Source organism: Harmonia axyridis, chromosome 3, assembly GCF_914767665.1.
Source record: "Harmonia axyridis chromosome 3, icHarAxyr1.1, whole genome shotgun sequence".
NCBI classification, from domain to species: domain Eukaryota; kingdom Metazoa; phylum Arthropoda; class Insecta; order Coleoptera; family Coccinellidae; genus Harmonia; species Harmonia axyridis.
The window spans coordinates 21,005,161-21,018,854 of record NC_059503.1 but is presented as its reverse complement, the minus strand read 5'-3'; the positions used below and the strand labels follow the sequence as shown (position 1 = coordinate 21,018,854).

General features: G+C 36.2%; 1 protein-coding gene across 2 annotated transcripts in view; it reads left to right on the top strand.

Moving 5' to 3' along the window:
* The window catches only part of LOC123677030, a 180,525-nt gene that overhangs the window by 18,180 nt on the left and 148,651 nt on the right, over nucleotides 1-13,694 (top strand). For both annotated transcript variants that reach the window (XM_045613434.1, XM_045613433.1), the window contains exon 7: nucleotides 3,532-3,716. In XM_045613434.1, the coding sequence (XP_045469390.1) occupies nucleotides 3,532-3,716 (185 nt within the window). The remainder of the gene's footprint in view (nucleotides 1-3,531; nucleotides 3,717-13,694) is intronic.

Sequence of the window (13,694 nt, the reverse complement as noted above, 5' to 3'; positions counted from 1 at the left end):
CAACACATTTTGATTCTATTAATCAGATCATCTGGAGTTTGAACCCGTATTTGATGAACTTTTTCTTTGAATGTGTTCCAGGCATAAAAATCCGAAGTAGTAAAATTGGGGCTCCTATCGGACCGTTCCTTCCTAGTTCCTATCCACTCTAGCTCCAGGTTGCTATATTAACGAATAAAGTCGAATTTTTAGAAAAAAGTCTTATTGAATTGGGTGTTATATTATTCAGAACACATATTGCTGCTTCAACATTTTTTTTTCAATTTGAAATACTTCTTGAAATCAAGGAAGTAGGTATTAGTTACCTATATCACATATTCATCAGTGAACTGAATTAAAATCACTTCCGTATTTTATATTTAACATTCAGTAAAAATATTTATGTGAATTCCTTTCATATATTACTTCCAATTAGAAAAAGAAAAACTTTGATGAAAAAAAAAAATAGTTTTCATTAAAATTGTATTATGGGAATATGCATTTACAAGAATTTTAAATGGAAAATTCAATTTGGAAATGTATATGAAACCAGAAAATTGAAGCTCTTCCGGATATCATTTTCATTCCCTGCAATTTTCACAACAACTATTCGCGTAGGATTCGGTGTATATCAAAGCAGCTACGAGTAATTTTATTACGTATGGAATATCTCTTTCCGATCGTACTCTAGCATAATTCAATTGTAGACTACTCTGCTCTAGGCTTTCAACTCCACGGAGTAGTTACAAATTGGAGCTAGAATTATTGGCTTTGATGGTTTAATATTGAATTTAGGTTCATAATATGGAAATTAAGTTTTTTAGTGGAAATGTAGTTTTACAGATATTTGCCTGTAAATGAGGTTTTGTGGTTTTCAATTATGTTATGTGTTCACGTTCTTTCTATGTATAGCTTTGTTTTTACCCATCGTTCTACTGGGCCTTTTCTTTAAGTTGGTTATTTGAAATCTTTATTCAATCCCAAAAATTATTTTCGGGATACCGCACGATTCTAATTTATCTTCAAAAATAAATTCCCAATGAAAACAAAATGAAATATATTTTTCCTTAAGTGGACAAGAAATGAAAGGAAACACCTTGGAAACTATAATTGTCGTGGTCAGTTTTGTCTTTCAATCGAGAGGTGATTGTGTCTCATACATTCCAATTTCATAATGAAATAGTTTTCCTTTGAGTTAATAATATTATTTTTTCGATACCTTCAACACAAATTTCTGGAAAATGATTGAATCCGTCAAATAACATTTTAATATTAGAATAATCAACAGATTATGAACTCACACTCTGTTGAAGTTGAAGGAAGTAATTTGCTGAATTAAATTATCGAATGCATATATTTGGAAAATTTTATTAGTATGTATTGTGAATGAACTATTTCTCAGTCTGCGGAGAGTATTAAAAACTTGAGTCTACTATCAATACTCCCCTGCACATGTTTGATTAAATTTAGGTAAGGTACGGCAAATTATCTTTCTGGAGAATTTTCTTAAATTTTTTTCTGAAAATGAATTGCCATCTAGATAAGTCAGCAAAAAGGCAGTAGGATATCAAGAACGTATCGCCTATTTCGACTAAAAAAAAAAAATTACCATATCTTCAAGAAAGCTTGTCGAATCTTTATGGTTAGATAAGTCTTAATAAGTATTGTTCGTCTCTCCTTCTGTTTGTGCTTTTGCTTGTTTTCATGTTGTCATGTGAGATACCAATGAAAGATTCAGGTCCCACTACTGGAGTAAGTATTCTAATGTGTTCCAATTTATCCGCTCTTTCGTTTCCTAAAAGCCTGAATAATTTGATATCCAGACAAGGGAGAATCTAATAGCACCGATACAATCGAAAGTCATTTGGCATAGTTCCATACTGATTTTATATAGAGATTCGATTAAAGTGCTTTTAGTACACCGTGTCTATCGCTGAAAATTTTGATTCTGTTGTTGTGGTCTCATTTTGCTAATAGCAGGTGCGCAGCAGTTTCGATGACACAAAGTTCTGCCTGAAATAGAGTTGATTATACGCTCAGACTCAGCGACTCACTCACTCTGGGATTGCTCCCATTCTTACGGGAATTTTTGATCCATCAGTGTATAGACAAATACTACTCTCCACGTGAGTCGCTGCATATATTTGGTAGTCTGTCTTACCTGGGACCAGTAGGTACGTTGTGCCTACTTTTGGTGATGACATGGAATTTTAGGCAATAGATCTGATATTATAAGAAGAATACAGTTCTACTCAAGTTATATAAACAATCCAGGACCTCTCCCTATAGCCCTTGACATATTCCGAGCCTACATAAGGCACTTTCCGTCTTATCCTCCACAGAAAGTCCCGGTCCTTTACCCCTTGTCACATATTGGATACAGTTTCGTGCGTTCAAAAAGATCACAAGAGAGCATCGTAGCTTCTGCAAAGCTTTTTCATGGACGAATGTCCAAGCGAAATAGTGGATATACTGCTTTCTGATATCATATATTCACCTTCATCGCTATCTCAAGCAGTTTCAATTAACGATCGCTAATAGTATATTGTGCAACAAGTGGGGAAAGTCCAACTTTTCTCGCCTTTCAGGCTCGTGCCACAAACACACGAGCGAGAAAAAGACTTTCTCCACATGTTGCACACTATACTTTTCCTACAACTGCACAAATTTCAATAATTCAAGTAATGGACTTGATTCAAATCAAAATGGCCTTCGTTGGCAGTATGTGCTAATTTATTGCGTTTCCATAGAAACGACTTAAAACCCCAATTTCATTGGTCTACCAAGCGACGTGTGGGCATAGTGCCGTGAGAAACAATATTTCCTACAGTATGAGCCAGACATAGTTTTAAAATTAAGTAAGCTATGAAGAATACGCTACTTTTCATAGCAGTTGTAGGAAAAAATTGTTTCGTGGACTCTTTTCATGTTTTCTGAATCAACTGCTGAATTTGAGCGATCAGCGCGTTCAGAATAGTCCGTGGTTCTTCGCCTAGATTCAGAGTCAGCATACCACCTTCAATCATTGTTGTAGATGTAGCAGTCTCAGAATAACACTTATCATGCCATTGCTTTGCTTTGTAACACACTTAACTCCTTCTATTCATCTATTTTTCAAACAAATGTAGCGTTATGTAACAATAACTCAATCCATATTTAACTCCGAAAATTTTGGCACTTACTTTCTGAAGACTAGCACAAACGAGGAAAAATGTATTATGGCACTAGTGGTATCATCTATTCGCCAGGTGCTCACGTGGTACGTAAATATGTAAGACTAATGCAGTAAATTATATTTATTCAATGACAAGAAATGTTCGGAAGACAATGCAGGGAATAGATAGAAAGATTGCATATTAATTTTAAAATATGCCTAGAAAGTTTAATCAATTAATCTTATCATCGATAGAATCTATAAAAAAAAAATTGGCAATTTACTTCAAACTCAAAATCATATCCAGTTCAGAAGAGAAACCCACAACGGGCTCAGAACCTGTGAAATCCTTTCAGGTTCACTCGCCACCATAACTAATTCATGCGATCTTCATTCAGATCATCCCCTTCGATGCAGAGCGCCACCGAAGCCTCGCAGAAACCGTCCCAGTGGCAACAATACCGCAAGAAGAAACGGAGGAAGGTACGGAATCAGCGTCGTCACAGTGATGGATCGACGTCCTCCAACGGCGATAATGCAGGGAGCAGAAGCGGTGGCCAAGCAGGAACATCTGTGCCGAAAGGTTTGTTAAATTATGTGTGTGGTGCCCGGGCCAGATATTAAAACCACCCGGTCGGTTATAGGTTCGTTGAAATTTTGAGAAAAAATATTAAGGTGGGATATGTCATTCGGTTTGGTCTGATAGGAAAATTCGATCGAGAATGTTTTAGGTCAAACCGCAAATCAATAAAGGAGATTTAGGCTGTTTGTAAACTTTCTATCAATGAAGAGAAAATATCATTTTATGAAAAAAATGAGGAAATCACTAAGTTAGGAGTTTTCGAGCATTTGTCATTCATGCTCCAAGTAACAGGTGGTTTTTGATAATTTTTCATGACAGGTTCATTTAGAAGTTTTATAAACAACAGCAGTTTTTTTCAAATAAAAAACATATACAGGTACATGGTCTTTAGCAATACGCGATAAGCTTCTGGATACATCTCCATGAAGCCTTGGACCGTTTAAACATGAATTTACTTGAAATATGCCGTCTGATTGTTGCTGGATTCCGCTTTTCAGCCTTCATTATACACTTTTCTAGACAAAATAGCCAAGAAATCTGCAATTGGCCGAGTCGGCGGTAAACTTAGATTTAGATTAGATTTAACTAATAAGGTTTCGTTTCACTGCGACTTAATGATCTATTGTGCCCCATCATAGCTATTCTCTCAGTTCCAGAGTTCTAACGAACTCCAATATATGGGATGGATTCAAGGAGGCTAATGCATTCCTGCTAGCCAGCTAGCCTCACTTCTACAAGTTTCGTGTCCAAAGCAGGTTTTGCGTTGGCTAGCGATGGCGAGGTATTCCGTCACCTGGTGATCCGGAATTTCTTCCTCCTCCACACAGAATCTGCACTCATCATTTTCTGTTAGATCCATTCTCATGAGGTGTTTCCCCAGGCGACAATGCCCTGTAAGGAATCCAGGGAAGAGGTGTAGCATATTTCACTAAGATCCAGATGCTTCTTGGATATCGCATAGTCAAAATTTCGAAGAAACTTTTTGGGATGATCCAAACCAGAAAGATTTCGCCAGAGTGTTTCTTCCTTCTCCTGAAACTCTTTTTTGTAGGCACATTTCTCTACTCCACAGGAATGTTCCGGGTTGATGAAAGGAGTTTGTGCTGAGTATGTGTTGAGTATGTTGGCCGCTTTATTCCCTCTAATTCCCGAATGGCCGAGAACCCAGATTAAAAAGACCTTGTTATTCTTACTTATTCCACATTCCAACGTTGACGTTCTCTGCATCACTGTAATCGTTGCCGGCGATTCTCAACCGTCAGAGATGGGGTCGATAATACTGCAGTCTAAAAGACCTTATCTAGCGGTAAACCGTTTGGACAGTCACAGGATGAACTAGTTTTCCTAACCACTCATCAGCCAAAGATCGAGTTGTCGCAGATCGGTCACTAAAGTCATAGACGTCGATCTTGAACTTCTTCGAATTTGGGCATTATCATACCACGCTTGACAACATCTCATAACAGTAGTTGGATTTCTGTTCGTACGGTAAGCATTTTCTCTAAATGACAACCTTGTATTTCGACAACCAATAATTCGACCTCTATGAAATTCACTCAGTTGGCGATAAATTCCGCGTACACGAGCTCTAGGAATTTAAAGAAAAACTAAACATCGGCTTTGGATCTCCTCGAACAGCTGGTTTGTTGTAAATTTTAAAAACTTGCAAAAAACGACTACTTACAATATTTAAGTAACAAAAATTGTTCACATGAAAAAATCTTCACGATTTTTTCTCCAAATTTAATCATTTACTTCTTGCTGCTAAATTTTGATTATTTTTTTTGGTAAAACATAGATATGTTTTACAAAAAAAAATAATCAAAATTTGAACAGAACCTTCTGGGTGTTGCAGTATCTTTGTCAGCTAGTATACATACTACTAATCATAAAATTTGAAGACCAAAGCATGAATGCTTACTGAATATTCTCCTGCTGTATAACTTTCTCATTAGAAATTCATAATACATAAATGAACTCGATTAATTCCTAAAGATACAAGGGATGTTATTCCCTCTTATGAAGCTATAGAAATATTGATTTTAAACGCCTTGCCTAACACGAAGTAAAATTAATGCGATTGTTGAATAAATGAATATTCGACGTGAAGTCGATAAAGTTAACGCGAAGTCTAGTTCAAAGTACTCCTGTTAAGGACTTCAGGTTCACGAGCTTCATGTGGTAGTAGAAGTAATTAAGGACAACGGTATATAAAAGGATTAATGCTGTTGTGCATGGAGCGATAAAGTGCCGAGTTATCGACGTCTCTACTGCGGAATCGGGTCGCGAACATTTATTAGAAATTTATTATTACTTTCGATCACAGATTTCCTGCGATATTGGTTTTCTGTTTTAATTTATCTGTTCCTACGTAACGCCAAAATGAAAAGATATCGAGTGTTCTTATAAGCTTGTCTGATGGATTTTCTCCCATTCAATTGGAAGAAAGATGATACAATACTCATTATGAAGATGCCGACGGAGCAATTTCAACGACAAGTGAGCTTTATTGACGATATTATTTTTTTATCTTTCAATTAACTGAATTGATCATTGAGAAAAGGTGGATCCCCTGGAGATTATAGAGTAAGAACAGGATTGTTGGAGAATTTCAAGAAAAAGATATCAGGGCCACTGATTCGAATCCCCAACCTATATATTCTGAGACTTCTGAATCCCAAAAATTCTTAAGGTGACAGGCCAATTGAAAAGTCCCCGGTCCACCATACTAAACACATTTTTTTTGGCCAAATTCGATTTTATTAATGAACATAGTTGCCTTCGAGGGCTTTTTTGTCTTTCGCTTCAAAATCAGCGATAACTTCGTCATTGCCGCTAAATTTCTTTCCAGCGAGCATTTTCCTGAGGTCTGAGATTAGGAAAAAGTCACAGGGGGCCAGATCTGGCCAATACGGTGGATGCAGAAGCAAGTCTAAGCCCAATTCATGTGACACGTCGTATTGTCTTAATGAAACAGCACTTTTTTTCTTCAAATGAGGCCGTTTTTTAACGAATTCAAACAATCCAATAACGCTATGTAATAATCGCAGGTAGTCAATGAATATCATACCTTGCGCATCTGACAATGCTGATGCCATAACCTTGTCAGCTGACTGTTGTATTTTTCCTTGCTTTGGATTTAGTTCATCTAATGCAGTCCACTCAGCTGAAATCCGGAGTGAAATGATGGAGCCATGTTTCATCCATTGTCACATATCGACGTAAAAATTCAGGTTTATTGCACTTAAACATCTTCAAATACTACTCAGAATCATTAACACGTTGTTGCTTTTGATCGATTGTGAGCCCATTTTGCACACAGTTTTCCCATGTACAAATATTCGTGGATGATATGATGTACACGTTCAGATGATATCATCACAATGTCTGCTATCCCGATCAACTTCATTTTACGGTCATTCAAAATTATTTACTTTTTTATTTTTTCGTCAGTGACAGCCTCTTTTGGGCTCATTCACAGGTCTGTTGTGAAACCACAACATTCAGTTAACACTGTCTTCTCATTATTTATTTTCCATTATGACAATGACTACTTGAGTCATTAGTCAATAACCAATAATACATTAAATATAAAAACCTGAAACAAAGATAATAAATATGAAAATATAAAGACCTGTACATATGGATTATTTCATGTCACCTTTATGTCGACATTGATCATCAATAATTGTTGGATATTTCCTGCTTCATGACATGCTATGGAACCTAAAATAATTAATATTAAATTTCATTAACGACCATAACGCTGTCGATATATTTTGGTGTATTGTTTTCGATAATAATTCTCCATATTCCACAATAATGAACCTTTAGAATAAGGTCAAAGTTCACCAAACATTACTAATTAGCAGTGCAATTTCCTATTCAAGTATATGATATATTACACAATACAATATTCCCTTTAAAAATTATAGCCTAAGAGTACTTCATTTCATTCAAATTATTATGTTTTTGCCACCTAATACGAACACTATTTATTGATAAGACTTTTTCTGATTGTATCAAAAATTATATATCAGGTATCATTCAGCGGTAAAACATTATGAAACTCATACAATTCAAAAAACATAAATGAGGAAAATGTGTAAAAAAACATTTCTCGCGGATCATGAATAATTTTCGAATTCTCTTCAAAGCGGTTGCATTACTCTAGGCCCGATAAAGAAAATAAAAAAAAACCGTTGAACAACTTCTTTCATCTTACATCATCTCTTATGAGTCCATACACTCATAAAGCCAGCTAACGTTCACCTTTGTAGTGAAAGAACAATACCAAGACATCAGTCAGGAAATTTCATTTCGGTCATAAAAGATGCCCAACCCCCCTGAATAGCGTTCACCCTCTCGAACCCCCCAGAAAAAGCTACAAAACTTCCTGTTTCGGAATTACTGAGCTTCCTCCCTCTCCGGGCCAGCACACGTTATACCTCGCCCAACCTCCGGAATACGTTTTCTTTCCTCATCTGAATTCCGGTCTGCGAGAACGGAGGCGAAACAGTTAAGTGCTGAATCGATATGGGAATAGATACCCCGCTGATGCAGAAGGCCCAACCGAAAATTCGGGTGAAATAGGCACAATTAGCTGCAAAGGAATGTTTTGAAATTCAACAATTGAAAACTTAATTGCAAGGATAAAATATACTGTGTATTATTTAGAGATTTTGGTGGATCTAAGAACCTCATGTTCCAAAGATGAAAGAAATTCATTTTTGACGAATATTGTAACATATTTTTCATTGTCTCCTTCTGTGGCTTTCGAGGTAAGTTCCTTTTTGTCAGCCTTTCTAACCGGGACCTCCAATATCATCTTCATTCAGCTCTTAGTATGTTGTTCCAATCATCCATATAAACTAGGTCTTCTATTTTATCTTATCTCTTGTGTATGTTTGTTATCTTGAGGTCTACTGTTCCATAGACATACCTTTAGTTATAGCTTTAGCTACAACTTAAGTTGTACGTTCTTCAATACATGCTGATTCCGTCTGCTGCCTGAAATTTTCTGTACTTTGTGCATTATGCATTAGGACAAACTACTATTCCCTAATATTGAAGCCTCCATTCTATCATTCACGAAATTAGTTACAATCACCCCACTAAATTTTGCAGACGAAAGAAATTTATTCTTGATGAATACTGTAACATAACTTATTGTCTCCATTTGTGGCTTTCGAGATAAGTTCTCCGTCTTTTTGTCAGTCTCTCTGATCGGGACTTCCAATATCATATTCATTTAGCTATTTGTATGTTCTTCCTTTCATTCATATAAACTAGGTCTTCTATTATTCTCTTATTTGTTCTATGTTTGTTATCTGGAGGTCTTATAGTCTTATTGTTCCATTTATCTGGATAGTGGAGTTGTATCTCTAGCTACAACTGAAATTGTAAGTTCTTCAATACTGGATCAATACAATTCCGTCTGCTGCCAGGAATTTTCTGTACATTGTGCATTATACTAACTGACAAAGAAACTGCAACACCCAGAAGGAGCCGTTTAAATTTTAATTTTTTTTGGAAAAACATAGATATTATAGCAAGGAGTAAATGATTGAAATTTGGAGAAAAAAAACGAAGGGTTTACAATTTTGTTCGATAAATTTGTTAATAATGTGTTTGTCCACCGTGATCATCTTTACACTCCCCAACACGACTCGGTATTGATGCAATAATATGGTTTATTTCTTCTTGAGGGATACTATCCCAAGCTACCTGTACTTCATGTGTCAGAGCTGTCAAAGTCCGTGAGGGCTGGGGAAATTTCTACCCCATGATATCCCAAACATGCTCTATGGGTGAAAGATCAGGGGATCTGGGCGGCCATGACAAAAGATTCACAAGGGTCGCTTCAAAAAGTTTAAACTACCTCTTGCAACATGAGGTCTAGCATTATCTTGCTGAAATATTGGAATCTCGAGCTGGTTGAAGTAAAGGAAATCATATTGCCCCACTATATCTTGAAGGTAACGCAGCGCTGTCATGTTATACTATTTCCAAAGTCACTTGAACTAGTCCATGAAAACGCTTGGCCATAGATGTCCCTCTGAAGTGGATACCGCGACCTGCTAGGTACCAGAGTTTATTTGAAAGTATTGTTAGGCAATAATTTCACTGGCCCCAAAAGAATTTCTAGGAACTTGGACAACCCTTGTATAATCGAAATATTCAGTTTCCTCCAAGTGACTTTGGATATACTATACCTCGAATAAAGACTAAAGGTGACCTACTTGCATGTGCAATAGCACCCCATACCATAACGCCTACCCCGACGTCGTCTAACTCTTCTTCGGCCATCTTGTGCACCCAAGGAGAATCGAGATTCATCAGAAAAGACGACCTGATGCCATTCTACATTCCAATGTAAATTCCGTCTGCGTCCAGGAATTTTCTGCACTACTGCACTGATACACTCTAGTATTGAAGCCACCAGACTTTAATTTAAGAAATTATTATTAACAATAACTCCACTCAATTTATTGACGAATAACTTAACATTTTCTTCATTGTCTGCTTCTGTGACTTTCGAGATGAATTCGCTGTCTTTTTGGCAGTCTTCATGACCGCAACTTTCAATATAATCTTCAATTAGCTATTAGTATGTTCTTCCATTAATTTATATAAACTTAGTCTTCTCTTCTTCTCTTAACTGTTCTATCTTTGTTGTTGTAATGTGTTGTAATAGTAATTGATAAACCAAACTACCTGCAAAACAGCAAAAATCAGCCGTCTAATGGGTTGTCGAACAAAGCAGCGTTTTTAACTCAAAAATTGGTTGAGGCCGATTTTATTCAAAAAAGTATGTATACATCTATTGCATCATATAATAATCAATAATTCATTGAAATTCCAACTGCAATTAATAGTCTATCTTCATGTCAACACAGTTTCAATTCAATAGAACATAACCACAATCATTAAGTGTTTTCAACATGGAAAATGCAAAATATCCTAAAACAAGCTCTATTTTCATGCCATCTATGCATTTTTATGGCATTGACATAGGTGACCCTTTTTAAAATTGGATACGGTGCATAATAATACAGTTTTTGAACTGGCGTATCAATTAAAGCTAGCTTTCATGAGCTAGGCTTCGAAAAGAGAAAAGAAAAACTGTACATACGGCCACGAAATCATCCTTTATAGCTCCGAATGCTGAAGACCAAACCAACTGTTACTCAATTTCATGTATCACGAGTACCTACTTCTTTTTGAGCTTCAGTCTCCGAACCGATAGCTCTATTTAATAATGATCAAATTCAATAATGGAGAGATGAGCTTAATTGATTGGCACTGAGACGGTTCATTATCTCCAAGCTGAAGCTGAAAACACCTTCGACCCTTACTTTTCGTGTGCTCGATCCTGCCAAAGAAATGAGGTAGGTAAACACGCAACGATTAGTTGGGGGCGAGGATGAATCAAAACATGAATCCGTCCACCTGAAATATCACGTTGACAAAAGAAGCGGCTCGAAAGACTAAGACAAAAGGCCAAGCAACATCGCATCTCAAATATTAATGTCTCCCGGCGTTTATTTCGCGATTGTAAAAGGATGATGGATGAGAAGTTGAAACTCATCAGGGATGAAACGAGTTAGTACGATAATCTCCCCGGATGAAATTATATTACCTAACAACAACGTCGGAGCAGAGCAGTTTTACGTCAGAAATTTAATATGGTTATACATGCCTATAATTTACTGGAGTAGTTATGCGGGGAATATACCTTACATCTGGGATGAATCAAGTCCTCCCGATGAGATTAGAAAAGTTGAGTTTTTGTGAGTCGGAAATTTTAATCTCCAAAATATGTGGGGTTGGCGGACCTTCTTTTACCATTTATGAACTTAAACTCACTGTGTAGTCAAAGGCTCCCACAAACTAACGCGGAAAATGCATTTGAGCCGGATACTATCAATTTATGATCTATTGAAAGTTTGACAATCGATAGTAGCGATTTTCGATTGATAGTTTGATAATCGTTAGTCCCAATTATCAAACCATCAATCGAAAATAAATTAGCAGGATCCAGGCGCAGATGCGGTACAAGCCGCGTTGGTTTGTGGGAGCCTTAATTATTTCAGCCCTTCAGAAAACTCCCACTTAGTGGTAATAGGTTTATTCTAGCAGAGGTCAGTACTCTGTCAAATCCAAACACAGGTCTCCTTTTTGTATAAGGACTGGAATTTTATTCCCTACGCCTCTACTATCATTTCTTCAATTTTCTACTGTTCTCTAATTGGAAAACTTTTCTTCCTTCTGCATGTAAATGTTTTCTTCTATTTGGTTCTTTGAAAGAGTAATTTCCTCTTATCCATTTTTTTTCGGGATTTGTATTATCTTTGTTAATTCCCTATTCTTATGCTCTTTCAGCGTCTCAATAGCTGATCTACCATGGGGCGCTAGCCGCTGTTCTGATTACTGTATTTAGTGTACTTTGCAACTGATCTTTCTTATTACCTTTCGTATTATACCAGATTACTCCTGCATACGTAATGATATTACTGGTATAAACACTATTTTAATCATCTTCAGCTTATTTTCTGAGGGAAATTTTTTTTTTTTGGGTTGAGCAGCGGGTACAGTCTTCCGTGCAATTCCCTTGCCTTTTTCCTGCTTTCTTCTATCTGATTTCTGAAATAAATTTTTTCGTCTAGAGTTACCTACTCCCAGATATTTTGCTTCCTTTTTCCATTATTGCAATTGTTTTCGTCATATTCACTTTGAATCTCCATTTCTTGAAGTATTACATCAGTTTATCTATCTATGTCTATCTGTAACTGTCTAGTTATTGCTTTCAGAGTTCTAGAGTGAAAGTAGATAGCGGTGTCATCTGCAAACTGAGCTATCTTGCATCTTTTCATTTTTGGTATGTCTGCCATGTATAAGTTGGGAGACTGCGGCTTCAATTCCTCCAATCGTCTGTCTTTGATTCATATTTGCAGAATGTATGATAACATTTTTCGGTGAATTTTATTTTTTCTGAATATTGTTTCCAGAAGTGTTAATTACCAGTCGTTTTGATATAAACATAGGGTGTTTCATGATATATGCGCAGGACATCAGGACGTGATAGCACGTCCAAAAATATGAAAAAAAAGTTTTCATTAACAATAATATGGATAAATTCTCTTGGGAGTGGAATAAGTTTGAAAATGAGAGACCTTAAGTCATTTCTTCGAACGACGTTTCGCAACTTAATTGTTGCTTCTTCAAAGCTCTACATTTTTAAACTTATTCCACTCCCAAGAGAATTTATTCATATTATTGAAGATAAGGAATACGACAGTGTTAGATTTAGTTTTCATTAACTTACCGTGTATTTTCGAGATACAGATGGTTGAAATTGAAAAAAAAATCGTTTTTTGCCAATATCTTCTGAACCATTTATTGTTTTTTATGTTTTGTACGGAACTTTTTCTTCACGTCTTAATTGATGAAGGTTTTGAAGGGATAGTGGGTGCTTTTCTCCCCAACTTCTACATGGAAAAAGTACGGTTTTTGAGACTTCATTCGAACCGCCAATGTTTTCTACACAAAAAAAGGCTCTGAAGTCGCCAATTTTCGAGGAAAATCAACTTCTATGTTCAAAACATGGTATCTGCTGTTAACCTTCTCTTAACGTCATAAATTAAAGGTTAACAATTTAAAATTATTTTCTGAACAACTGAACAATGCTTACGAAAGTTGTTTTCTATACGATGAATAATTCCGGAAATATTCGCGAAGAACGATTTTTTTTTCAATTCAAACAGTAAAGACCATGTTTTTCATCATTAACGGTGATTTTTCCAGAAAATTGTCGACTTCAGAGCGTATGACCAAGAGTGCCCTTTTTGTGTAGAAAACTTTGGCGGTTTGAAGGGGAGTCTTAAAAAGTCATTTTTTTCATTAGCGAAGAGGTTGCGGAGATGAACATCTACCCCTTCAAAATCTTCACCAATTAATACATAAAAAAGGTCCGCA